Source organism: Ovis canadensis, chromosome 17, assembly GCF_042477335.2.
Source record: "Ovis canadensis isolate MfBH-ARS-UI-01 breed Bighorn chromosome 17, ARS-UI_OviCan_v2, whole genome shotgun sequence".
NCBI lineage: Eukaryota > Metazoa > Chordata > Mammalia > Artiodactyla > Bovidae > Ovis > Ovis canadensis.
Window position 1 is genome coordinate 16,600,765 of NC_091261.1, and position 26,250 is coordinate 16,627,014.

Consider the following 26,250-nt stretch of genomic DNA (forward strand, 5'->3'; position numbering starts at 1 on the left):
TCTCTAAATTACTTTATAATGCCTAATAGAATACAAATAGTAACTACAATATAAATGCCATGTAAACAGTTGCTGGCATTCAGTAATTCAAGTTTTGCCCTTTGGAACTTTCTGGATTCTTCTGGAAATAGTTTCAGATCTGCTGTTGGTGGAATCCACAGCTGTGAAACCTGCAGGTGCAAAGGTCAACTGTAATCTTTTCAGTAGTACCCCCAAACAAAAAATCTTAAAAGTATATGGCTTCAGTCTCAGAATAAGATATAAACTATATCTCTGTTCTCAACCATGCCTGTTAGCTTTCTCTTTCTTTAAAAAAATAAAAAGAGTCAAACAATAAAGTAAAAAGCAACTTCTAGGGAAGTGTGGCTGGATCTTTAAATTACTGATAATCTCACTCTCTGTGTACATTTGGGGAGAAACTAATAGTTCCATCTTTTTTATTTTCACAAAATTCTGCAAGAAAATGTTGATAGACTGTAATATTAAAGGAAAAAAATAACAAGATGTAATCCATTTATCTTATACATAAATAAAATCTCCTTTGACTTAGCAATAAAAATGAGACGGGGACTGAAGTAATTTACTTGCATTTTCTCCCAGAAGCTATTTTTTCATTTGGTAGATAAACAAATTATAACTAACATTTTTCCCCTTACAATCATCATAAAGAAATTTTATTTCTTAATAAATCTAGTATTAAGGCAATATTTGTCCTATATAGAAATAAAACATTTTTCAGTGAAAACCTACTATACCCTTAAGTATATATATGATCTGATTTTTTATTGAAAACAGTAACAAGAAATTTGAAGGTAAAAATCTAATCAAAAAGCCAAATATACTTGAGTTCAGTGGCTGTTTTTCCCCCGAAGCAGGCCAATTTCAAAGCAAATTTAATTTGTGTTGCTAAGAAGATGCTTAACGTCTTCTAAATTCAATTGAGGTAACAATGTCCTTTATGTACTATGCACAATTAAGCAAAATAAAGTGTTTTGCTTTGTAGACTCCCAAGAAGACCTTGAAGTAAAAATGGTGTAATTTGGAGTACTTAGAAGCCTAAAAATATCTATTTAATGAGTCTGGCACTGAACTTATTTTTGATGGTTAAATGGATAATCAAAACAGAATTAACACTTTTTATAAGGAAGATAAAGAAAATCTACTCTTTTTTTTTTTTTTTCTCAATTAAAACTTCCCCCAAACCTATAAACCAACATTTTCACTCTTCCAGGACATTCAACAGGCTTAAAGTAAAGCATTAGTGTTCCAGAAACACTGACTGCAATAAGAGAAGGAACCGCTGATGCGATCAGCTGACTCAGCCTACCGCCTGTATCCTGAATGCGCCGCTCTCACCTGAATGACGGCGTTGCAGAACTCCAGCGAGTTCATGAACTGGACGAGCGGCGGGAGAAGGAGCCAGTCGTCCCTCAGCAGGCAGTGCCACCCCTCGCCTTTCTCCTCCAGCTTGGTAGGCAGGGAGGAGTACAGGCCACTGAGCCCCGTCGCAAGCACCTGGGTTCAGAAACAAAAGTGCGATCAGTACTTTCCCTGAGTTCTTCACCTGCAACCGTGCCTCCCACGCGGCGCCTCGACCGCGAGCCCAGACTGCACTTTACGTAGCGAGGGGTTCCCGCATTAGAGGCTGTCGGCCTGGAGGGAACCCGGAAGGCTCCTGGAAGGAGGCGGGAGGGGGAACAGAAGCACCGGGTCCACGGATACTACGGGTTGCTGACCTCTTCCGTGTCGGGCCGACCCTGGGCTGGGGTGGGGGGAGGGAGGGAGACAGACGCAAGATGAAGGAAACGTGGTTACGGCCCTCACGTGTGTGCAGGAGAGGAGCGAACTCAGCAACAACGTGTTCTATCACACAGCTCTGAGCGCACACCCAACACAGCCCACACCCCTGTCCACCGGGAGCGCCTGGGACTGAGGCGGCCGGGCCAGAAGACGTCACAGGAGAACCGTGAGCAGCTGGATGAGAAAGATCCCGGCAGCCGTGTTCAAGGTCATGGCTGACACGCGCACGTGGACACTTTAGAAGGCACTTTCATCTCATCTCCACAAAGTCTAGGAGAAACAACGGGGGCGGGGGTCGTGGGTCAGCTAGATGAGATGAGGAAGTTTCAAACTGAGCTAAAGAGGTCTAAACTGAAGCATCGGCAGCAGGGAGAAAGGGTGAAGGGAGTGCAGGCGCACAGGTCGGGTGGAGGGGAGGGTGCTCTGCCTGAAGTACCCCCCAGCCCACTCTTGACCCAAAGTCTCGAGGTTCGCCTCCTCCCCCTGCTCTGCCCCTGTGTGACACTGACTGCGCTCAGGTTCAGTCACTGAGGATCAGGGAGAATTCCACACTGTCGCGTTTTCCAGCTTGGTCGTTAAGAAAATGCTGATGCCTTAAACCAAGACAGAAATGTAGAAAATGTAGAAAAAACTAGCAGACACTCATTTATGCTGAGTGCCTGCTAGTTTTACCCTGTGGAAAACAGAACCGAGGGAAACAATGGATTTCACGGTACAGGGAAGTGATGCAAGCCAGCACCTTAGGGATGCTGACCTGGAAGATGTGCAAAGGATGGACAGGAAGTGCCCAGAACAGAAACAAGCACCTGTGAAAGGTGCTGCTCTAGGTAAACCTAAGGTTATAAGGAGCTCAAACGGGATAGAAGCAGTGAAGAAAACAGCCCCTTCTGAGTTAGGCCCAGAGAAGAAATAGCAAAGTATTCACCAATCCCACAGACTAATAAGAGATGAACAGGCCATTATAGGAGTGTACATAAATGCTCAGACTGCATCACAGAAAATATGCCACCATGGATAAACCCAGACTTGGAGTGTTAGGAGCATGAAATGTTCTCAGAAGAAGTGATATCCAAGAGCTGCTGAAGAATGAGTAAGAGCCAGAAAAAGTTCTTACTGAGCTTCATTATTAAAAAAAAAAAGCTCTTATACTGTTGGAAGCAAGAATATTTCGAGCAAAGGATGTAAAAAGCATAAAGGAGCAAAAAAAAAGATTCCTTCCAGGAATAAAGAGAAGTGCAATATTACTGGAGTGTAGAGTTAGAGGTGGAAGGAGCCTGGCAAGGCATGCCTGAATCAGACCCTGCAGTGTTCTGCAGGACAGACTGCAGAACTGAAGGGACAAACCAGTGGAAAGTCCAGTAGACAGACCTCTGGAGCCATCGCATGGAGATGAGACCACAGTTCAGTTCAGTACAGTTCAGTCGCTCAGTCATGTCCGACTCTTTGCAATCCCTTGGACTGCAGCATACCAGGCCACCCTGTCCATCACCAACTCCCAGAGCTTGCTCAAATTCATGGCTATTGAAGTGATGACGTCATCCAGCCATCTCTTCCTCTGTCGTCTCCTTCTCCTCCTGCCTTCAATCTTTCCCAGCATCAGGGTCTTTTCCAATTAGTCAGTTCTTCACATCAGGTATTGGAGTTTCAGCTTCAACATTAGACCTTCCAATGAACACCCAGGGCTGATTTCCTTTAGGAGGGACTGGTTGGATCTCCTTGCAGTCCAAGTGACTCTTAAGAGTCTTCTTCAACACCACAGTTCAAAAGCATCAATTCTTCGGAACTTAACTTTATGGTCCAACTCTCACAGCCATACATGACCACTGGAAAAACCAGAGCCTTGACTAGACGGACCTTTGTCAGAAAAGTACTGTCTCTGCTTTTTAATATGCTGTCTAGGTTGGTCATAGCTTTTCTTCCAAGGAGCAAGCGTCTTCTAATTTCATGGCTGCAGTCACCATCTGCAGTGATTTTGGAGCCCAAGAAAAGAAAACCTTTCAATGATTCCACTTTTTCCCCATCTATTTGCCATGAAGTGATGAGACCTGATGCCATGATCTTAGTTTTTTGAATGTTGAGTTCTAAGCCAACTTTTTCACTCTCCTCTTTCACCCTCATCAAGAGGCTCTTTAGTTCTTCTTCGCTTTCTGCCATAAGGGTGGGGTGGTGTCATCTGCAGATATGAGGTTATTAATATTTCTCCTGGCAATCTTGATTCCAGCTTGTGCTTCATCCAGTATGGCATTTCGCATGATCTACTTTGCATATAAGTTAACAAGCAATACTTATTTAACTTATACAATACACATAGCCTTGACATACTCCTTGCCCCATTTGGAACCACTCTGTTGTTCATGTCTGGTTCTGACTGCATACAGATTTCTCAGGAGGCAGGTCAGGTGGTCTGGTATTCCCATCTCTTAAAGAATTTTCCACAGTTTGTTGTGATCCACACAGTCAAAGGCTTCGGCATAGTCAATAAAGCAGATGTTTTTCTGGAACTCTCTTGCTTTTTTGATGATCCAACGGATGTTGGCAATGTGATCTCTGGTTCCTCTGCCTTTTCTACATCCAGTTTGAATACCTGGAAGTTCTCAGTTCATGTACTGTTGAAGCCTGGCTTGGAGAATTTTGAACATTACTCTGCTAGCATGTGAGATGAGTGCAATTGTCCGGTAGCTTGAGCATTCTTTGGCATTGCCTTTCTTTGGGATTGGAATGAAAACTGACCTTTTCCAGTCCTGTGGCCACTGCTGAGTTTTCCAAATTTGCTGGCATATTGAGTGCAGCACTTTCACAGCATCATCTTTCAGGATTTGAAATAACTCAACTGGAATTCCATCACCTCCACTAGCTTTGTTCGTAGCAATGCTTTCCAAGGCCCACTTGACTTCACATTCCAGGATGTCTGGCTCTAGGTTAGTGATCACATCATCATGATTATCTGGGTCATGAAGATCTTTTTTGTATAGTTCTTCTGTGTATTCTTGCCACCTCTTCTTAATATCTTCTGCTTCTGTTAGGTCCATACCATTTCTGTCCTTTATTGAGCCCATCTTTGCATGAAATATTACCTTGGTATCTCTAATTTTCTTGAAGAGATCTCTAGTCTTTCCCATTCTATTGTTTTCCTCTATTTCTTTGCATTGATCACTAAGGAAGGCTTTCTTATTTCTCCTTGCTGTTCTTTGGAACTCTGCATTCAATTGGGTATATCTTTCCTTTTCTCCTTTGCCTTTTGCTTCTCTTCTTTTCTCAGCCATTTGTAAGGCCTCATCAGATAACCATTTTGCCTTTTTGCATTTCTTTTTCTTGGGGATGGTCTTGATCACTGCCTCATGTACAATGTCATGAACCCCTGTCCATAGTTCTTCAGGCACGCTATCAGATCTAATCCCTTGAATCTATTTGTCACTTCCACTGTATAATCGTAAGAGAGTAGACAGAATGAAAAACACAGCCACAGAAAACTGATCAAACTGATCACATGGACCACAGCGCTGTCTAACTCAGTGAAATTATGAGCCGTGCACAGAGGGCACGGTGGAGAGTTCTGACAAAACGTGGTTCCCTGGAGAAGGGAACAGCAAACCACTTCAGTGCTCTTGCCTTGAGAAACCCGTGAACAGTATGAAAAGCCAAAAAGATGAGACCTCAGGCTTTATCCAGACCAGAGAGAGAAGGGAAGGGAGGTTCAGATGATGAGCTGTGACCATCCATATGCCTGCCATCAGCCATGGAAAGCCAGGAGGTGTGGCTCCAGGCATGCCATACTTTGAAGAAGAATCTACCAACTGTCGCCTCCCCCTTTCCCCTGGCTTGCTCCCACAGCGCCCCCTGCAGCCCTCTGTACAGCAACTGCCTTCCTTGCGTTTGCTAGTTTAAGGTCTGTCTTCTCTCTCTCACCCCGCCTGACCAGTTAGTTCATTCCCATCCACACCGCAGACTGGGGTGATCTGTCCGGTGAGACCCTAGCAGTACTTTCCCTGAGTAATACATCCGTCAATAAGGGCACCTGGAGGTCGTGGGGCAGAGAAACCGGATGACCGAGGCTACAGGAGGGAGTGGGTGCAGGGCTGGGAGGGGGCGGGGCGGGGAATAGTAGCCATGGCTGAGTGTGTGAGGGCAGCGAGGGAAAGAGATGAACCGTTTCAACACTGGAAAAATCAAAAGATCATATACATTTCTCTGCTGTTTCCTAGTGACCTTTATTCACTCATTCATTCAGTCTCTCATTTAAAAAAAAAAGTCGCTGAGCACCCTCAGGACAGGCACGATGTTAAGTATAGGATATACAGCAGTCAACAAGACAGAGTGTTATCTCTTTTTCAAACTCAGGGCATCTGCAGTCCCAAGAAAGAATGTCCCCTATTTAAAGCATTTAACTCCTTGTCAGCAAACCCAAACAAATCACTTTAATTCCTGTTTTGAATGTGACCCCAGTGAGCTCCTTGTTATAAATCAGAAACCTCTGGAAGCAGAGAACAGAGACCAAAAGTTCTCCTTGAAGGGAAATCTAATCTTGATGCCACGTTTTTAAAATCAATTACATTTGCTAACTCATGCTAAATTAACCGCAGAACAAAGGCTTTAATTCTGCATATTCCCGATTCCTTAACCACTTTGAGCCTTTGAAGATGAATTCATAAAGACAGGCTTAATTTGTCTGACTAAGAAGCTGGGAATAACTATTCAGTATATCAATATAATTACAGCAACATTAATTTTCAAATTACATACATCAGTGACAGTAATTAAAAATAACACATACCTAATATTCACTTTTTTTAAAGAATGTCATGCAAAGGGCATGGCTGAGACGGGAACTCAGCCCGCCTGCCCAGGAGGACAGTGTGGTGTGTCCCCTGGACACGGACACCTGCAGTGAACCAACCTGCAACTGTCTCCAGCACGGCAAAGAAACAGGAGGAAGAGCATGCAGGATGAAGGGGGCTACGGCCTTAAGAGCAAGACTGCAAATCCTTTCTGCTAAACACTTATCCTTTCCAAGACTCTGCTCAGATTTCAGATTCCTTCATCCAGCCCACATGCATTTCTAGAACACCAACAACAGGGCAGGCGCCGTGTCAGGACTGGGGAACAAGCACTGAACAAGTCTGACCGGGTGCGATGGAGGAGGCAGCTGATCAACCATAAATGCAAGAAAGACTTACCACTGGTGACTACTTCCTGCTGACCTTTATTCACTCCCTTATTCAAAAAACAACGCAGGGAATATTATGGGAACAGGAAGAAGAGAAAGGAGAGGCAACAACAGGTTTGCAGATAATTTTTCCAAGAGTTTGACGGTACAATTTAAGACAATTTTAACTTCAAAATTCAAAATATATACTGACATTCAACAGTTAATATTTTTAAATGCTCACCCATTCTTTCAGCCTTTTATTAATCCTGACCACCAAAAAGTAACTGTCAAACATGATACTTATCCCCAACATATGAACACCACCACGCCTCCCCGCCCCCCATTTTTTTTGGCTATGCCGTGTGGTATGCACGATCTTAGCTCCCTGACCAGGGATCAAACCCGATCCCGTGCACTAGATCACCAGGGAAGTCCTATAACCCAATAGTTTTAATATATCTTTTCTCAAGTCTTAAAAAAAAATGAACGACCACGTAAAACCCTAAAGATGACCAACAATTAGAAAAGCAAACTACCTCCCTGACAGCAGTACAGTGTAGCATGGTAACTGCCGAGACCCCGGGTTTCGGTATCAGACTACTATGGCTCTGACCTTGCCACTTACAGGCAGTTATCAAAGCCCTCCCAAGTTCAGTTTCTCCACTGAGTTGTTGCAACAATTAGAAGAAATCATGCATGTAAAGAAGTGGACATCATGGTTTACACACAGCAATGTTTCCAATGGAGGGGAAGAAAAAGACGAGCACAGAGCAGTGAGCCATCAGGAAAGGTTCCCCTTTAACTTTAAACATCTAATAGTACCCAGCTAATTTCAGCAAAATCAGAGAAGACTGTCGGCAGATGGCTTTAGTCTGAAGCTAGCAGCAAGACGCCTGGTGGGGACCATTTGTGACAACGTGCCAAAATAAAAAACCTCATAAATTTTAGATATGGGACAAATAACTTTCTACCTGCGGCTGCGTACCTAAAGGTTGCTTATTTCAATGTGCATTTCCAAATGTATGTATAGGCTGTTTCTCATTTCTGCCAACATGTAACAAGTGCCAAGGGCTTAATCATCAATACTTGGTTTTTAAAAATCACAAGAAGCAAGGGTCATAAGGTCCCCAACCATTCGTGGGCACTAAATTCTTCCCTAGAGTATCCTTATTATTTTTCTTTTCTTGGGAAAACACATCGTAAGACAAAAGGCAGAACCAGAAGCTCTTCCTATAAACCACAGAACAAAAGTTTGCAAAAGGGGTCCAGTCTCCTTAAAGAGCCATTACTCTTCCCAAAGCCTGATGCTAACACACTTTGACAATCATACTAATTAGAAAAAGCTTTTTGTCAATTGTGGTCCTTAGCCAGATGGTTAATAGAGTATGCTTTTATCTTCAACATAAAGAGGTCTTTTTTTTTTTAATTATGTTGTCAGATGTAATTATAGAAAACTGGGAACAAATGAGATTATGGGATCTATCCTAAGGGGCAACTTAACACAACAAAGCTCTGTGTTCCATTCTAGCAAACAAGGTCAGCTGGAGATGCTTTTCCTCCAGTTTTAATGAACTGTATACAGTGTTTTAAAACATGTTTTTATAAAAGCAGCAACTACTCAGTGAAATCTACCTATAATTTAGTAAGTGGAAATTTAAACACTAAAAATATGCTCCATTCTAGTCCTAACATGCTTAAATTTTTTAAATATTACATATTACAAACACATAAAACAAAACAGAAAATCATCCCCAAGATTTAACAGATTTTGTTTTGCCAAGATTTCTTCAAAGTGCTCTTTATTTTTCAAAAAACAAAACATTACAAGTAGAGCTGAACCCTATTCCAATCTCATTATCATCTCTCCTCTTTCCTTTGCACCCAAAAGTAACCACAGTCTTGAGCTTAATATATATTATTTCTGTGCTTCTGTACTTCTGCTGTATTCACGTGTATCAAAAAAAGAGCACACACTAAGATGCTGTCTTAAAAGTGTACATAAACTGTACTTAAGTGTTAACATACTATATGGAACTTTTTGCTACTTACTTTTTCATGTTTTTAGACTTTATGCTGTTTGTCTTTAGGTTCCTTGGTGCTCACACATGTAGCTGCAGCTACGTGCTAATAAATGAGAAGTGTAATTCATTTATTTTTATTGAAATACAGCTGACTTGCCTTCTGCAGGGGCTCAGCGGTAAAAAAGTCTGCCTGCAGTGCAGGAGCCACAGGAGGCGCAGGCACAGTCTCTGCTCGGGAAGATGCCCTCGAGGAGGGCATGGCAACTCACTCCAGTATTCCTGCCTGGAGAACTCCAAGGACAGGGGAGCCTGGCAGGCTACAGTCCACAGGGTTGCAAAGAGTCGGACACGACCGAAGTGACTTAGCACACGTGCACACTCGACTTATTATTAGTTTCAACATAACTCAACATAGTAACTTGATATTTTTATACATTAGACTCCATTCAAAATTATTATAAAATGCTGACCGTATTTCCTATGCTGTGCATAACACCCGTGTAACTTATTTTACACCGAGTAGTCTGCACCTTTTGCCCTGCTTTGCCCTGGTCCTAGCCCCTCTCCTCTCTGATGAACACTAGCTTGTTCTCCACATCTGTGAGTCTGTTTCTCGTCCGTCATATTTAGGTTCCACACACAAGTGACTACATACAGTAGGTGTCTGTCTCTTATTTATTTCCTAACCCTAATCCCACCCAGGTCCCTCCGTGCTATTTCAAATGGCAAAATTTCACTCCATTTTTATACAAGGAAAACAAAACACTAATTCAGAAAGATACATACACCGAATGTTGACTGCAGCACTATTTATAATAGCCAAGCTACGGAAGCAGCCTAAGCGTCCTTCAAGAGCTGGACAGGCGAAACGGATGCGGTAGGCAGAGAGATACAGGTGCAGGGGAATAACGCTCAGTGATTCATTCATTCTGAATGCTGAGGAGTGTTCCATCGACATCGTGTGTACCATTTTATGTATCTTTTTCTTATTTCTCTTTCTCTCTTCCTCAAATCACTATTCCACAGAACACCTCTGTGCATGTACCCTTGTAAACATACGCCAGGCTTCCCTAGGGGAGATATCTAGAAGTGAAGGTGCAAGGGCTACATGGCACGCAAACACCCAGTTTCACTGAACGTGAAAGCTGCTCAGTCGTGTCTGACTCTTTGTGACCCCACGGACTATACAGTCCATGGAATTCTCTAGGCCAGAATACTGGAGTGGGTAGCCTTTCCCCTCTCCAGAGGATCTTCGCAACCCAGGAATCGAACCCAGGTCTCCTGTGCTGAAGGCAGATTCTTTACCAGCTGAGCTCTCAGGGCAACACTGCCATACTGCTTTCTTGAGTTATTGTACCAACGTGGTGTTACTGGATGTCTAACGGTTAGTCACTCTGATGCCGTTACCTACTGTCTCACTTAAGTTCATTTGTATCTACCTGATGCTAAGGAAGATGAGCATATTTTCATATGTATCACGTTGAGGGTCTTTTGGGAACTGTTGGTTCATATCTTTCACATACGTCTCATCGCTTTCTTACTAATGTGTAGTATTACAAATATTTTTATATATTTTGGGTACCTACCACTTGCAAATACGTGTGTAACAAGTGGGCTTCCCAGGTGGCACCAGTGGGAAAGGACCCACCTGCCAATGCGGGAGATGCAAGACACGCAGGTTTGATCTTCGGGTGCTGTTTCTGTTCTTCAGTCTTTTCTTTATGATTACTGCTTTATAGAAAGTCTTAATACTTTATCATTTATGTACAAGATAGGGGTTACGCATACGGGTCACTGAGTCAGACTGCGCCAGTTCAAATCCTAACCCACTCTCTTACTAGCCACGTGGCCTCGTATGAATTTACATCAGGTCACTGTGCCTGGATTTCTTCATCTATAAAAGGAGAATAACACTAGTTCCAATAGTTGTGAGAATTCAATTAACACATATAAAGCTCTAAGAATAGTGGCTGGCATATAGTTAGCTCTCAACAAATACATTACTGTTATCATTATTCGTATAATTATTTCAGCTATTCCCAGGTAGCACAAGTGGTAAAGAGCCCGCCTGCCAGTGCAGGAGACATAAGAGACTTGGGTTCAATCCCTGGGTCAGGAAGACCCCCTGGAATAGGGAATGGACACCCACTCCACTATTCTTGCCTGGAGAAAACCAAGGACAGAGGAGCCCGGTGGGCTACTATCCACTGGGTCGCAAAGAGTCGGACATGACTGAAGCAACTTAGCATGCGTGCATATGAGATTAAGCATCAATTTGCCATGTTCCTTCGAAAACTCTACTGGGATTTCAAGTCACGTTAACATCTCACCAATCGTACCTTACAATTTACAAAGGGGAAGTTTTATCTTTACAACACAGGGATAGAAGGATCACCGCCTTAAACGACCGAGTGACCACCCCTGGTCTCACGAACAGTGGTGCAACCTAACATGTGCTTCTTGTCGTGTACGGCATCACCTATAAAGCATTCTTACGAAATGTATTTAACCTGCATTTAACCAGGTGTTTAGACCCAACTCCCGATTTTCAGGAAACACCAGTGACAGGGACCAGTCAAACTACACAAAGAAACAAACCTGGAACATGGGGTGTTCTAAAGATAATGGCTGAACTCTTACAAAGTCACCACCATGAGGATAAAAGCGGCAACTTGCTGAGAATTAACAGAGACTAGAGCTACACGACAGTCAGAAATGCACCTTGTACTAGACTCTGGTTTGGGGTGGGGGTGGGGAATCTGTAAAAGTCATCTGCAGCATAACTGGGAAACTGGTTATTAGATCACATTATAGAACTACTGTACAATTTTCTTAGGTATAATAACAGTATTGTGATTGCATAGGAGCATGTCCTTATTTGTAGGAGATACATATTAAAATAATTTATATCTATAATTTAATTTTAAATAGAACAGCAAAAACAAAGATACAAAACAAATATACAAATATACTTGGTATACAAATAAAGTATACCAAAGTATGACACACGTTAACAGCTTTGAATTTAAGCACTATATATATGGTGCTCCTTTTAGTATTCTTTCAAATATCTGTATTTGTTCCATTTCTGTAGTTTGCTTTTTTCCACAATAAAAAGTTGTAAAACGTAAGTTAACTTCACAGACTGATTTGCAGAAAAGCATTATCTATACTATATCTACAAACCGCAGGGCTTTCCATCTATTTCTGTCTTGTTTTAGGCCCTTCAATAAAGTCCTTAATTTTCCTTATAAAATCCTTTTACATATTTGTTAGATTTCTTCAAGATACACTAGAATTGTGATGCTTTTGAAAACAGTACCTTTTTGAAACTGCCCTGTAGATACGGACCGAGTGAACTGCCCGAATACTGCGATTTGTTTCAATACCTGCACTCCTTCTTGGACAGCAGAACTACCCAAAACAATTCAAGTGAGCCAAACTCCAAACCTCCGCACAGCCCCCTCGTGAAAAAATCCATTGTTCAGTGAGCCTCTGCCTTCACACCCCTGCTCAGGCCCAGCGCCTCGCTCATATTCTCATTCCAATCACTCTTGTTTCTAGACCCTAATGTGTGTCCCTGCTTCCTCAACAACTCCCAAACTTACATGGTCAGATTAAACCACAAGAATCCTGATTATGCTGCGTTCTCCATCAAACTTCTCCAAGATCTCTCCAAACTGAACGAATATGGTAATTGTGGGAGGCAGAACCCCTACAAAGCTGTCTACATCCTAATTCCGGAGTCCATGAACAAATTAGGTTCCATGGCAAAGGAAAATTAAGGATACAGATGGAATTAGGGGTGCTAAGTAGCTAATCTTTAAGCAGGGATGATCTTACAAATCTTTAAATTCTGGATGATCCAGGTAAACACAACATAATTACAAGGGTTCCTGCGGAAGTGGAAGAGGGAGGCAGAGGAGCAGAGTCAGAGGGAGCCACGACTTCAAAAGGATGGAGAGAGATGTAATACTGCTGGCTGTGGAAAGGAAGGAGCGAGCCATGGGGTGAGGGGTGTGGGGGGCCTCTGGAAGCTGGAGAAGTGAGGAAAAGGAAGGAGCAAGCCCTGTCAACATCCTAAGTTTAGCCCAGTAAGACCTGTTGGACTTCTAACCTACAGTAAGACGATACTACTGTAAGATAATCATCACTGTTATTTAAAGCCATAGTTTTGGTAGTTTGTTACAGCAGCGATAGAAAGCTAATACAGCTACTAGGAAGCTGCTGTATATAGCACAAGAAGCTCAGCTCAGTGCTCTGTGATGACTAGAGGGGTGGGATGAGGGTGGAGGTGCAAGGGAGGCTCAAGAGGGAGGGGATGTGTGTACACATATAGCTGACTCACTTCCTTCAACAGCAGAAACTAACACAACGTTGGGAAGCAATTATACTCTAATCAGTTAGCTTTTTTGTTGTTGTTGTTTTTTAAGGAAAACTAATACAGACACTCAGATTCAGGGTGAGAAGTTACACTTTTGCCTAAAGATATGTTCTTTTAAAAGAATTTATAATCTAGCTTATAATTCTGTTGAAGAAAATAAGGAAAGGAGGTTTAATATGCTGGCACAGATGAATGGAATCAGTTCTTTATTTCCCATCTGACTCTCAGTCTTTGGGGGAAATGGCAACCCACTCCACTATTCTTGCCTAGAAAATCTCATGGACAGAGGAGCCTGGCGGGCTACAGTCCACGGGGCCACAAAGAGTTGGATATGACTGAGTGACTGAGCACACACACACGCTTTCTGCAATTTCTGATTCTGTTGGTCAGAAGCCAGAAGAGAAGAGACATATGGTGTCTGAACTTGACTCTATTTCTCAAAGTTTTTACTCATTTGATCCTCCTAAAATAAATATTCACCAGACACTTCAGTGACCTGAGTTTGTTTGGTTTATTAATAAAGATAGGAATTTAGTACTATAAAGAAGATTACTACTCTTGAACCTCAAAGCCAAATACAGCATGTCAATCACTAGCATGGCTATTAGCACCTGGGGCAAGGCAATTCTTTCCTGTATGTGACCATTCCACAAACTACTGGACATTAAGCATCCCTGGCCCCTGCACACTAAATGCCAGATGACCTCCCTTCCAGGCCCCACATGTTGCCCGACAACCAAACACGCCCCACATACATTTCTAAATACCCTCGCTTTGGGTCAAGAACCACCCACATCGTGTTCATTAACAATGAATCTGATCTACTTAAGGCAATTTGCCTGGCCTGTTCCTATAAAACTCACTAATGGTCTTACACACTACTCTGGCAAAATCAGGCATGTTCAAGGCAATACAGTTTATAAAGAAGCACAATGAGATGATAAGTAAAAAGAACACATAACGGAAATTGGAGATGTTCACTGGGTTAGGAAAATAAAAACAGCCATTGCTCAACATTTTTCAAAACAGGAGATCTGCTGTTCAGTCTCTAAGTCATGTTCTACTCTTTGTGACCCCCATGGACTGCAGCATACCAGGCTTACCTATCCTTCACTATCTCCCAGAGTTTACCCAAACTCATGTCCGTTGAATCGGTGATGCCATCCAACCATCTCATCCTCAGTAGCCCCCTTCTCCTCTTGTCCTCAATCTTTCCCAACATCAGGGTCTTTTCCAATGAGTCGGCTCTTCACATCAGGTGGCCAAAGTACTGGAGCTTCAGCTTCAGCATCAGCCCTTCCAATGAATATTTAGGACTGATTTCCTTTAGGGTTGACTGGTTGGATCTCCTTGCTATCCTAGGGACTCTCAAGAGTCTTCTCCAACACCACAGTTCAAAAGCATCAATTCTTTGGCACTCAGCCTTCTTTATGGTCCAACTCTCACATCTGTACGTGACTACTGGAAAAACCATAGCTTTGACAATATAGACCTTTGTCTACAAAGTGACGTTTCTGCTTTTTAATATGCTGTCTAGGTTGACCATAGCTTTTCTTCCGAGGAACAAGTGTCTTTTAATTTCATGGCTGTGGTCATCATCTGCAGGGATTTTGGAGCCCAAGAAGAGAAAATCTGCCACTGTTTCCATTGTTTCCCCATCTATTTGCCAGGACATAATGGAACCAGATGCCGTGATCTTAGTTTTTTTTTTGAATGTTGAGTTTTAAGCCAGCTTTTTCACTCTCCTCTTTCACCTTCATCAAGAGGCTCTTTAGTTCGTTTTCTCTTTCTGCCATAAGGGTGGTGTCATCTGTATACCTGAGGCTGTTGATATATCTCCCGGAAATCTTGATTCCAGCCTGCGATTCATCCAGCCTGGTATTTCACATAATGTACCCTGCATATAAGTTAAATAAGCAGTGTGACAATATACAGCCTTGACGTACTCCTTTCTCAATTTTGAACCAGTCCATTGTTCCATGTCTGGTTCTAACTGTTGCTTCTTGACCTGCGCACAGGTTTTATAGGAGGCAAGTAAAGTGGTCTGCTATTTCCATCTCTTTAAGAATTTTCCATAGTTTGTTGTGATCCACAAGGTCAAAGGCTTTAGCACAGTCAATGAAGCAGAAGTAGATGTTTTTCTGGAATTCCTTTGCTTTTTCAATATTCCAGTGGATTTTGGCCACTTAATCTCTGGTTCCACTGCCTTTTCTAAATCCAGCTTGTACATCTGGAAGTTCTAAGTTTGCATTCTGCTGAAGCCTAGCTTGAAGGATTTTGAGTGTAACCTTACTAACATGTGAAATAAGTGCAATTGTATGGTAGTTTGAACATTCTTTGGAATTGCCCTTCTTTGGAACTGGAATGAAAACTGAACTTTTCCAGGCCTGTGACCATTGTCGAGTTTTCCAAATTTGCTGGCATATTGAGTGCAGCACGTTCACAGCATCATCTTGTAGGATGTGAAATAGCTCAGCTGGAATTTCACCACCTCCACTAGCTTTGTTCATAGTGATGCTTCTGAAGGCCCACTTGACTTCACATTCCAGGATGTCCAGCTCTAGGTAAGTGACCACATCATCGTGGTTATCTGGGTCATTAAGATCTTTTTTGTACAGTTCTTCTGTGTATTCTTGCCACCTCTTCTTAATATCTTCTGCTTCTGTTAGGTCCCTACGATTTCTGTCCTTTATTGAGCCCATCTTTGCAAGAAATGTTCCCTTGATACCTCTAATTTTCTTGAAGCGGTCTCTAGTCTTTCCCATTCTATTGTTTTCCTCTATTTCTTTGCATTGTTTACTTAAGAAGGCTTTTGTATTTCTCCTTGCTAGTCTATGGAACTCTGCAAACCTATAAATCTGTTTAAATACCCCCTCCCAAGGTGTCCCTAACAGAAGAAAGCAATCAGAGGCGTACAGCTTTGCGAGAGCCTGAGACAGTCCCTATTATTTTCCAGCCTATGACTGGGCCTAACTCCTCAGGCATCCACATGAGGCCTTACTCTCTACTGCTCAGCAACCTACGCTTAAGAAACAATACACAGTAGAGGATGTCTTGCTACTTCAAACTGTAAATATGTATTTCTCCTTTTAAAATAGAATCAGTGCTTTGGATTTATGATTTTGGTCATTATCTTGCTGGGAAACAAACTAATTTGTGAAGCCCTCTGTGAGGGGTCTGCCCACATGCCATGACTCACTGGCTCAAAGCCAACCTGAAAAGCTAAGAATACAAGACGAGCAGGTTTTACCAACTGCTCAGGAGATGCTCTCAGAAAAAACAAAACAGCTCCCAACCCAATGGAAATGAGCCAAGAAACAGTCACACACATAATTTCCTCTATCGGCTTACTTCAAGCTGACATTGCTCAGCCACAGAGCATCTCAACTTAAATTCCTCTCCTCCCTCCAAAATATTTCCTCTAAACATCCTTCCATAGAAGGTCCCAAGAACAGTTTGCTGAAAAAAAAAGGGAAAATATCCATTAAGCCTCTGCACTTCCAATGCAAGGGTTTGATCCCTGGTTGGAGTACTGTGATCCCACATGCCACACAGCACAGCCAAAAATGAACAAATGACAATAACAACAACAACAACAACAACAAAAAGAAACAAGACTTTCAGCACAAAAGAGACGCAAATAACAATCTAAAGAAGCTTAAAAAAAGAGTATTTATCATCAGCCCAAGAGAGGAGAAGAGCAGGAGGAAGGTGGGCCAACAGTAAGGACTTACGGGACAAAAGTAGGTGTTCTCCACGATGTGATGAGCCACCACGGTGTTCTCGGCAGAGAGAGACATGATGAAGAGCAAGGCGTCCCGGGCCTGCTGGCCCACGGTCCCCTCCCGGTGAATGAAGGGGATCAGAAGGGAGAAGATGAGGAAGTTCGCGGCCCCTTGGTCCTCACTAGTGTGGAAGAAGAGTTCCAGGATGGATGGATCTTTGGCAAGAATGGAACAGAGCTGATTGAGCAGGACCACCAGCTTCCCTTCCACGGTGGGGGTGGTTGTTCCCGAACAAGAGCTCAGCAACATCATCAGGGGCTTCAGAATGGGCTTGTGGTGCAGCAGAGGCTGGTGGGACTGGGTGATCAGCATCTCATACATCTTGAGCTGCTCCATTTTCGTCTCATCGGTGAACTCCCGCCTCAAGCTCCAAAGGAAGAGTTTCTCCATGATGTTCTCAGAGACCACAAATTCCAGGATTGGCCCCATGGCAGCATCCCTGGCTTGCTCCTCAATCAGCAAAAAGAGCATGTGCTCTACATAGTTCTGGACAGCGCTGGCCTCATCTGGAGGGATGGACCCGTACTTTGCCTGGGTGTTCTTCAAGGGGTCGTGCTTCTCTAAGATTTTCACAACCTGTAACCAAATCAAGTACGTGTCATCCATCTGCTGTTTATCATAGCTTACGAAAACATACCACTGCTGACTGTACCAAATCTTCACGGAAAATGCAAGAGCCATGGCCCCTAACAAGATATATGTGAGCAACTGCTATATTCAAAAGGGATAGCCAACAAGGACCTACTGTATAGCACGTGGAACTCTGCTCAGTGTCATGCGGCAGCCTGGAGGGGAGGGAGGTTTAGGGGAGAATGGATACATGTATATGTACCACTGAGTCCCTTCACTGTTCACCTGAAACTACAACAACATTGTTAATCGGCTGCATCCCAATACAAAATAAAAAGTTTAAAGTTTGGGGAGAAAAGATATGTGAGCCATCTGCATCTCCCTCTCATGAGAATAAAATGAAGGGGTTAAAAACTACAGAAGGAAGATGTTTGAAGTTGTTCGTTTATCATAGTTACACATGTTGGCCACCGAAATGTCAAAGAAAGTGATATGGTTGTGTAAATTAAGCTACATACATTCCTAGGCCTATTACTATGAAGACTACTGAGCAACATTTTTTAAAAAACTGTTAAGTGATATGTTAAATGAAAAAATAAGTTAATTGTATACAATTAGACTCATCATGATCAACTACGTCAAAAACATGAAAGTTAAAAAAGACTAAAAATAATACATAAAAATAGTAATAGCTGTTGTGTTCAAAGTAATGACAAGTTCTGATTTTTTTTTAAGCTGTCAAGAACATAATAGGGCCTTTAAATTTTAAAATACATTAAATAAGCAGAACTACCGTTGTTCTCCTACAAATAGCATTGATTTGAAGCTTTCAGCAGCAGAATGCAGCTCCTCACATGTCCCCGACAGAACAGCAGCCCTCCCTGCCCTCTTTGACTGGCACCATCTTCAGCAAAGCAGGCGTCAGCAGGAAGGAGGAGAGGAAACTGATGACCCTGAGACACGTACCTAGAAGAATCCCCTAACGTATGGCATACGTTGAAATTTTAAGCGTGAAGAGTTTGAATTGTGTATTTTTTTAAGCCAGAAAAAAAAATTTGAGATAATCAATTACAAAATAAATCCCTAAAGCACAGGGCTTCTGTCTGGGGTAGTAAGAAAGTTTTGAAAATAATAGTAATGGATGCACAACACTGTGAATGTAGTTAATGCTACCGACTGAAAAAGATAAAGATGGCAGAGTTTGCTTTATATATTTACATGTACTGAAAAAAATTATTGAAAATTAAAAAATAAACCATCTCATGCGACAGTCTAGGTATATGGCCTTTTAACGCTTACCACCTCTCTCCACCCACCAATACTTAACTTCTATTTTGGTACCTGAAAATTAAAACAAATTTTATATCTCAGCCTCCATTAAACGTTATGACTTGGAATTTCTAAGATAAATATCCATTCAATTCACGTCCTTTAAAATGTATACACGTTAATCCTCAAGCATTTTATCAATGACTTTCAGTTGCTCCTTTTTGCCTTTCTGAACCACACGCTCTGTGGAATATGTTTCACTTCGGTCTCACCCTCCCGGCCCAGTTCTAGGACATGCCGTTACGTGTTCTGGTATTTAGGTTATAGAATTTCTGCAAGTCACTGCGGAAACTGGCAGAAGCACAAGGCTATGTCAGCAGGCATGAGCAATGAGGGAAATTTATTTCTCAGGGAAAAGTCTAAGATTTTCCCCTTTCTGAAGCAGAGTAAAAGAACATTTATAGACTAGGCTAGTTATCCTTGTGGATGAATAAATTTCTACAGAATCTGTAATCTCCATCGGCTTCCATTATAAAATTAAAAATACTGCCAGGGTGATGCCGAAAACATCGCCCCCAACACCCTTGAGTTGACAGTTTCAATGAGGAAGGCTGTGGTTAGCAGTTACCTGGGACATGCACAGCTCAGGGACTTGTGGCCTAGGCCTTCCCAGTGGCCATCGCCTCTTCTTGGCTGCCTGGACTGCAGAGTGCCCCTCTCCCCCAGCCTCCACGAAGCCCTCCAGGACTCCTCACAAGCCTGAGGACCTCACTGTGAGAAACACTGGGGTCTGTGGTCCCCCTTTGGTTCTGGCCTCGACAGTCTCACAGTGTGGGATCGCAGTACCACACTCGTCCAAAAGGGGGCACCACCTCGATACAGGATGCTCTCCAGCCCCAAAGCCCCCTATAAGGCTCCACATTCTAAAGAGCAAATTAGCTCCATACTTAAATTAATTCGATAATTTCAAAGTTCACATATTGAGTTTACTTATGAGAGCTATCTATACAGCAAGGCCTCGGGGTAGAAATGTAATTATACTTCTCATGTGTGCTTAGACCGTCTAAGCTATCTTAAACTGGCTCTGTGCATTATACATTGACGGTGGCGCTGCAAATGAGTGCCGTCTTTCTAGAAAACAATCTGGCAACATGTAACAGAAGCCATAACGTTGTTCCTGCCCTTTCACTTGTTAATCTCACTTTGGGGAAAATGCCTCAAGGCAACAACACAAAGATAATTAGTTTTAAAATGTTTACCCAAGCTATATTTTCAATAATGAAAACTAAAACCATTATTGACCCAAATGGTCAAGAATAAGAGAGTTATAATCACAATGTCACATCACCATACACTAATGCTATTAAAAATAAACACGAAGTGAATCATATCATTATATCCAATATATAAGGAAAAATGACTTGTTAAAAACTAAATATATTGACAAATAGACCCACAGTTAGAAATGAGTTTGAAGATATAATGAGATTGTAAGGTTAATTAGTTCTTCTTTTCTATAAATTGATCTAATTTCATAATATAAGTAAAAATAAAAACAAAGTAATTTTGTTCTTTTGTCTAAAAGAAGGACCAAACGCTGAGTTAAAACAGTAATGAACAGAAACTCCTAACCAGTAGAAAGTTTCATATATGCAAATGTGTTTATTCTATATGCATGCCTTTAAATATTTATAAAGTATCTAAATGTATATATATAAATATAAAGCAAAACTATTTACACGATCACAAGCCACACTTTTCTCATGGGTTAATCTTCATTTATATTACTTATTTCAAGACACTCCTCTGCAAACAGACCTACTTTTGGTGGGGAGGGGGCCACGAAAAACCCACAAAAGAGAACTGAGATTTTTATACAGAATGTAAGCCACACAGCAGCTTCTACATGGAAAGCTCTCTCTGTATCCCCTTTACAGAAGCTCTTCTACACCACCTTCTGGGTTCATGGGCAGAGGAACATGAGAACAGAGCTGTGATAGCCCCACAAAGAAAGAAAAGGTTTGCTGGTCGTCTGGAACAGGGCCCTCGCCTCATTCCCCAGTCTGGCCTGGAGGCTTCACTGCCCGAAAGACTGGTGTGTTACAGCCAGGGCCCTGAGTCACAAGCTCAGCAAAGTGCTGATTCTGCCTGTGCTGCCGCTCGTCCTTAGCCTCCCTCTTCGAGGTGTCAGGACGCTCCCGGGCCACCTCCCTTTCCCTTTCAGGCAGACACACCCTTGACCTGCTTTTACAAGTGGGCTCTGCGGGCCACGCCCTGCGCCTGGTTCCCACCCTGACAGGGAATGCCCAGGAAGCTTCCCGGCCAGAGTACAACTGGCACGGAAACAGCCAGGAGCCTCTGTTCCGATGTCCCAGGTCAGCCGTCCAGGTGGGCTCTGAGCCCTTTCGGGTTCTGTCGGCTGATTCCTGCTGTGACCTTGACCTTTCAATCTTTTCCTTATGTGCCCTCTTCTCACATCACTCCCACCAAACTCCAACATTCCCGGGCCCCCGTTTCTGCTTGCTGCCCAGTTTCACTCACCTGCTGCGGATCCCTGCTGCTCACAGGGGCCTGACCCACTCCCCTGCTTAACCCTCTTACACTCTCAGCCTTGCCTCCAACTCCCCAGCCCTGGCTATTCCTCAGCTATATGTGCTTCGTCTCAAGGATTCAGTTTACGGGAGGAAAACACAATTATGGGGGCGGAGAGATCCAAGCAGGAAAATATACTTTACAAACATTTCCTTTACTAAACAAGTTCACTTTGTTAGGCAGCTTCCCTTGTAGACTCAGCTGGTAAAGAATCTGCCTGCAATGTGGGAGACCTAGGTTCGATCTCTGGGTTGGGAACATCCCCTGGAGAAGGGAATGGCTACCCACTCCAGTATTCTGGCCTGGAGAATTCCATGGACTGTATAGTCCATGGGGTTGCAAAGAGTCAGACACGACTGAGCGACTTTCACTTCACTTTCACTTTTGTTAGGCCAAATACCACTGAACAAACCGAATCAACCCCCGATAAAGCCCATGCTCACTATATACGCCAGCTAAGATCAAAGGCTTCCCTGGTGGCTCAGACAGTAAAGCACCTGCCTACAATGCAGGAGACCCTGGTTCGATCCCCGGGTCAGGAAGATCCTCTGGAGAAGGAAATGGCAACCCACTCCAGTTCTCTTGCCTGGAAAATCCCACGGACGGAGGAGCCTGGTAGGCCACAGTCTATGGGGTCGCAAAAAGTCAGACACGACTGAGCGACTTCACTTTCTTTCTTTTCTTAAGATCAAATACGGGACTGTAAATTGTTTTCCAATTACAGCCAGGCATTTGTTGATCTACCAACTGTAACATATACAAGCTTTTGTATATATACTAGATATATACACATGCATACATACAGATATGGAGTCATTTATATATTTGCATAAATTTTACATTTATGTGCAAATTCACATATATTAAATTTACATATCTATAAATTTACACATATAAAATTAATATATATGCGTTACATATATTACATTATGTTTAATGTAAATATAATAAAAATATGTGTAAATTTATATACATAAAGATATAAATACAAAAGGATCAAAAGCCCAAATCATGTATCATGATTCTAAAAAGAAACAAATACACAAAAAGTCAACAGTGTGAGCAATGGTATACAAATTATCATCTGACCAACACAGCTAAATTTTTAACCTAACTTCAAAGTTATCTGACCTGTAACTATGAGGATCATTAGAGCTCAATAAGATAAACAAATAGCATATTTCTTCCATTAAGGGATATCAGCTACTCCTATCCTTAGGTTTAATGATGGCTCCTACGACTCAGCGAAAATGGGTCTGAATTTCAAACATGCACAAATTCTAAAGAGGAAGCTCATATGCTTTCAGAATGAAAGATATACATAAATCACATAATCTCACCACATGACAACAAATTCTTCATTATAAAAAACGTTTCTCTGACAGAAGATTAGCTTTGACTCCACCTTACTATCATTCTGTGTCTTATATACACTCAGGTAACAATAGATGACTATTTATGCTACTTTGGTTAGAGCCTAGTTATTTCAAGAAAGACATATGAATACAATCCACACTTCCAAACCCTTTGGAATGCTAATTTAAAGTGGCATTGTGGAAAAAAAAACAAGTTACTAAGCAACATTTTCCATCACAGAGAAGGAGGACAGGATTTAGTGATCTTAACGCCAAATTCCATTTAATGTACCAAATCAACTACAACAAAAGCAAATTTCCATTCAGTCCTTGTTCACTACTTAGCAGCTGTGTCCTGTAATTTAGGGTATTTTGTACACACCTATTCCCACGGGAGACCTTTACACAATCATTTCTTCTTATATTAAGGGAACAGCCTAATAATATATGTGTACCTGCAGAACTTGGTTAACGTCGGCTTCAATTCCGAACTATAGAGATGTGTCTAAATCTAGAATTAAACAGGATAAAGCAGAAACCATATCTACATGCCATACCTCCTTGGGACCAGAGTAGTAATCACTATAACACAGAAACACAGTAGGAGCATCAGCCAATAAGATAATATGTAAACTAATCCTTAAGTTGCTGCTGCTGCGTTGCTTCAGTTGTCTCCGACTCTGTGCGACACCATAGACAGGCAGCCCACCAGGCTCCCCCGTCCCTGGGATTCTCCAGGCAAGAACACTGGAGTGGGTCGCCATTTCCTTCTCCAATAACCCTTAAGTCAGGTATACATAATTTTTTTTCTAAAGTTTCATTATTAGAGGAGAGACTTAAGAGTAATGATCTGTGAAATAATACTCCAGAGACCCCTGTAATTCCAAACACAGCAAAAACAGACTTATCACCAAGCATACAGTAGATGAGCTTCTGAGATTTCAACATGCTGCCCAACAACGCTAGAGTCTAACAAAGGCTCAATTCAATGCCTTGGCCCTCTGCGGAAGTGCAGCTTTTGATCTGCTTTACTTTCTACTGTCAAAAGCTGCGGAGAGAGACATATAATTTTTAAATACTAACAAACATCACTTTACTAGGAAAGATATTGAGAAGACTGATCACAGAGTTCTCTAACATCTTCCAGTCTTTCATCGCTTAAAGACTTCACATCATTTCCCTCTGTTATTTAGTCTGTGACGAGGCCCAGACCACAAGAGTAAAGATGAACAGAGCAAGACAATGAGTTTCACAGGGAACAGGCTGAAATTCCCTGACTGTGAAATCAGGGAATGCTGATCTCAAAGCCATCTTCACTGTGATCTCTGTGCTTCTTCAGTGGAGTCAGGCCACTTGGGGCTCTGCACAGGTCACCCTATTTAGAACATATTATCTGTTCTTCATTATTATAGGAAGACATTTCACTTAATCAAGCCAGATTCAGTTTTTTTCTCAGCCCCATCCCCTCCAAGAAGAAAATGGCTACTAAATCCACTAGTGTTTCTTTATCATTACCATTACATGATCTGAACTCTGATACACTCTTAGCTTAAAAAATTATATAACACTTATCTTCTGGAGGCTGAGAGTAGTAAGGAGAAGCTCTGCACTATTAAGAGGCACACAGAAATGTGCATTTCTCATTTCTAATTGAGTTTGTTTAACCTCTAGTCTCTTGGTTTTAAGAGCAGACATCATTTAGTATATAACTAATAATGATTCAACACGTGAAAGAAAAGGATAGAGACAAAACAGAGCAAAGGCCATAAAGCTTTACAAATAAAAGTGTGCCATTAAGAATAACTGAGAGGGGAGGGTGTTAGTTCATGTGGCAATACAGTTGGATGGTTCATTATCTGATGGACCAATGCTTCTTATGTCCTGCTCTCTCTTCCATTCAGAAGAAGCAAAGGCAAGAGATAAAAACAATACTCTGCTAGACTATAACCTGTTCTTCTAGATGACTATAAACTAAACATATTCTGACTCTTTCTCTCTCAAGTCTAAAGATCTTACCAGTAGCAAATTATAGCAAATGTTTTACTGATACTCATTTTCCAAGTCTCTTAACTCTTCTAAAGTTATATTTCATATTTCCTGTCTTTCAGTTCAATAATTTATTAAACATCTACATATGCCTACAGTATTCTTGGCACTGGAGATTTTGTGAACTACAAATAAATGGTTTCCGATCATGAGGAGCTTGTAATGAGACTGGGAAGAAGATATTATGTAAATACTTTTCATAAAAGGTGGTGGGTTTAACTGTGAAAGAACACTCAAGATGCTGTTGGAGCACAGAGTGGGAACACAAAAGAGGGCACAGAAGGTTTCCTGGAGGAAATGATGTTCTAAACGGGGCTTGTGGAAGGCACTAACCAGAGGGAGGCATATTCCAGGCAGAAAGAAGAGGAAGTGCCTGGGGCAGAGAGGCATGGAAAGGTGTGATGCCAGGAGAAGGGATGGCTAGGAACTCCAAGTAATTTTGCGTTTTTGGAGATTAAATGAGAGATGAGCAGAGAAAGAGGCCATGACATAAAGAACCCTATCTCCCAGCCCGGCATGCAGGTGGCCAGAAGCCAATGAAGCGTCCAATTACAGGGATGCCCTGGGCAGACCCGGGTCTTAGATTCGTTGCCCTGGCTACCATGGCTGAAAACGACATCTCAGAAGATGACAGGATGTACAGGCCAGAGGCTACTTCCCACAGTCTGGACTCTCCAGTGTCCATTACTCTGGGACATCCACTCTAGAACTATCCTGAGGATGCCCTGAGGTCACTGGACCCTGGAGCCAGTTAGGAAACTCAAGTGCATCAGTGGCACTCAAGGTCCCTCCTTTGGTGACCCCTGTGGTCACAGACAGCCTTGGATGACGGGTGGTTGTGTAACTAGCAGCCCCTGACAGATTGTAAAGTGTTGGTGGGTAAGTGTATACCCCTGAAGCAGAAGCTCCTAGCAAACAGGAGAACAGAATCTCTCAAATATATGTTAGTTATGCTGAATTTGTACTCAAGTATCCTTTCTTACGATACTTTGTTAGGACAGAACCTTGGACACCACTGACTTTTGCTGCCCTCATCTTCCCTAATCGAACATCTGCAAAAGCATGGTACTTGCTGGCTAATGGAACACTCCAGTAAACAGAACGTAGTCACACCATTCTATCTATATCACATTTCCTACCAGCCTTACAGGTTTCCCTGGGTTGCCTCAGGGGAACCTGGGGGCTACATCACACTAGTCACAGGAGTTTATGTCAGATAGTAGCTCATCTCCCAGTCCTCTGCAACCGATCATTTGAATTAGTCTCCAGCCTGAACAACTCA

General features: G+C 42.3%; 1 protein-coding gene across 3 annotated transcripts in view; it reads right to left on the reverse strand.

The window, feature by feature from the left end:
• Window positions 1-26,250, reverse strand: part of FHIP1A (FHF complex subunit HOOK interacting protein 1A) — a 296,802-nt gene that overhangs the window by 74,962 nt on the left and 195,590 nt on the right. For all 3 annotated transcript variants that reach the window (XM_069556706.1, XM_069556705.1, XM_069556707.1), the window contains 2 exons: window positions 17,086-17,712; window positions 1,357-1,515 (listed from right to left, as the gene is read on the reverse strand). In XM_069556706.1, coding sequence (XP_069412807.1) covers window positions 1,357-1,515; window positions 17,086-17,712 — 786 coding nt within the window. The remainder of the gene's footprint in view (window positions 1-1,356; window positions 1,516-17,085; window positions 17,713-26,250) is intronic.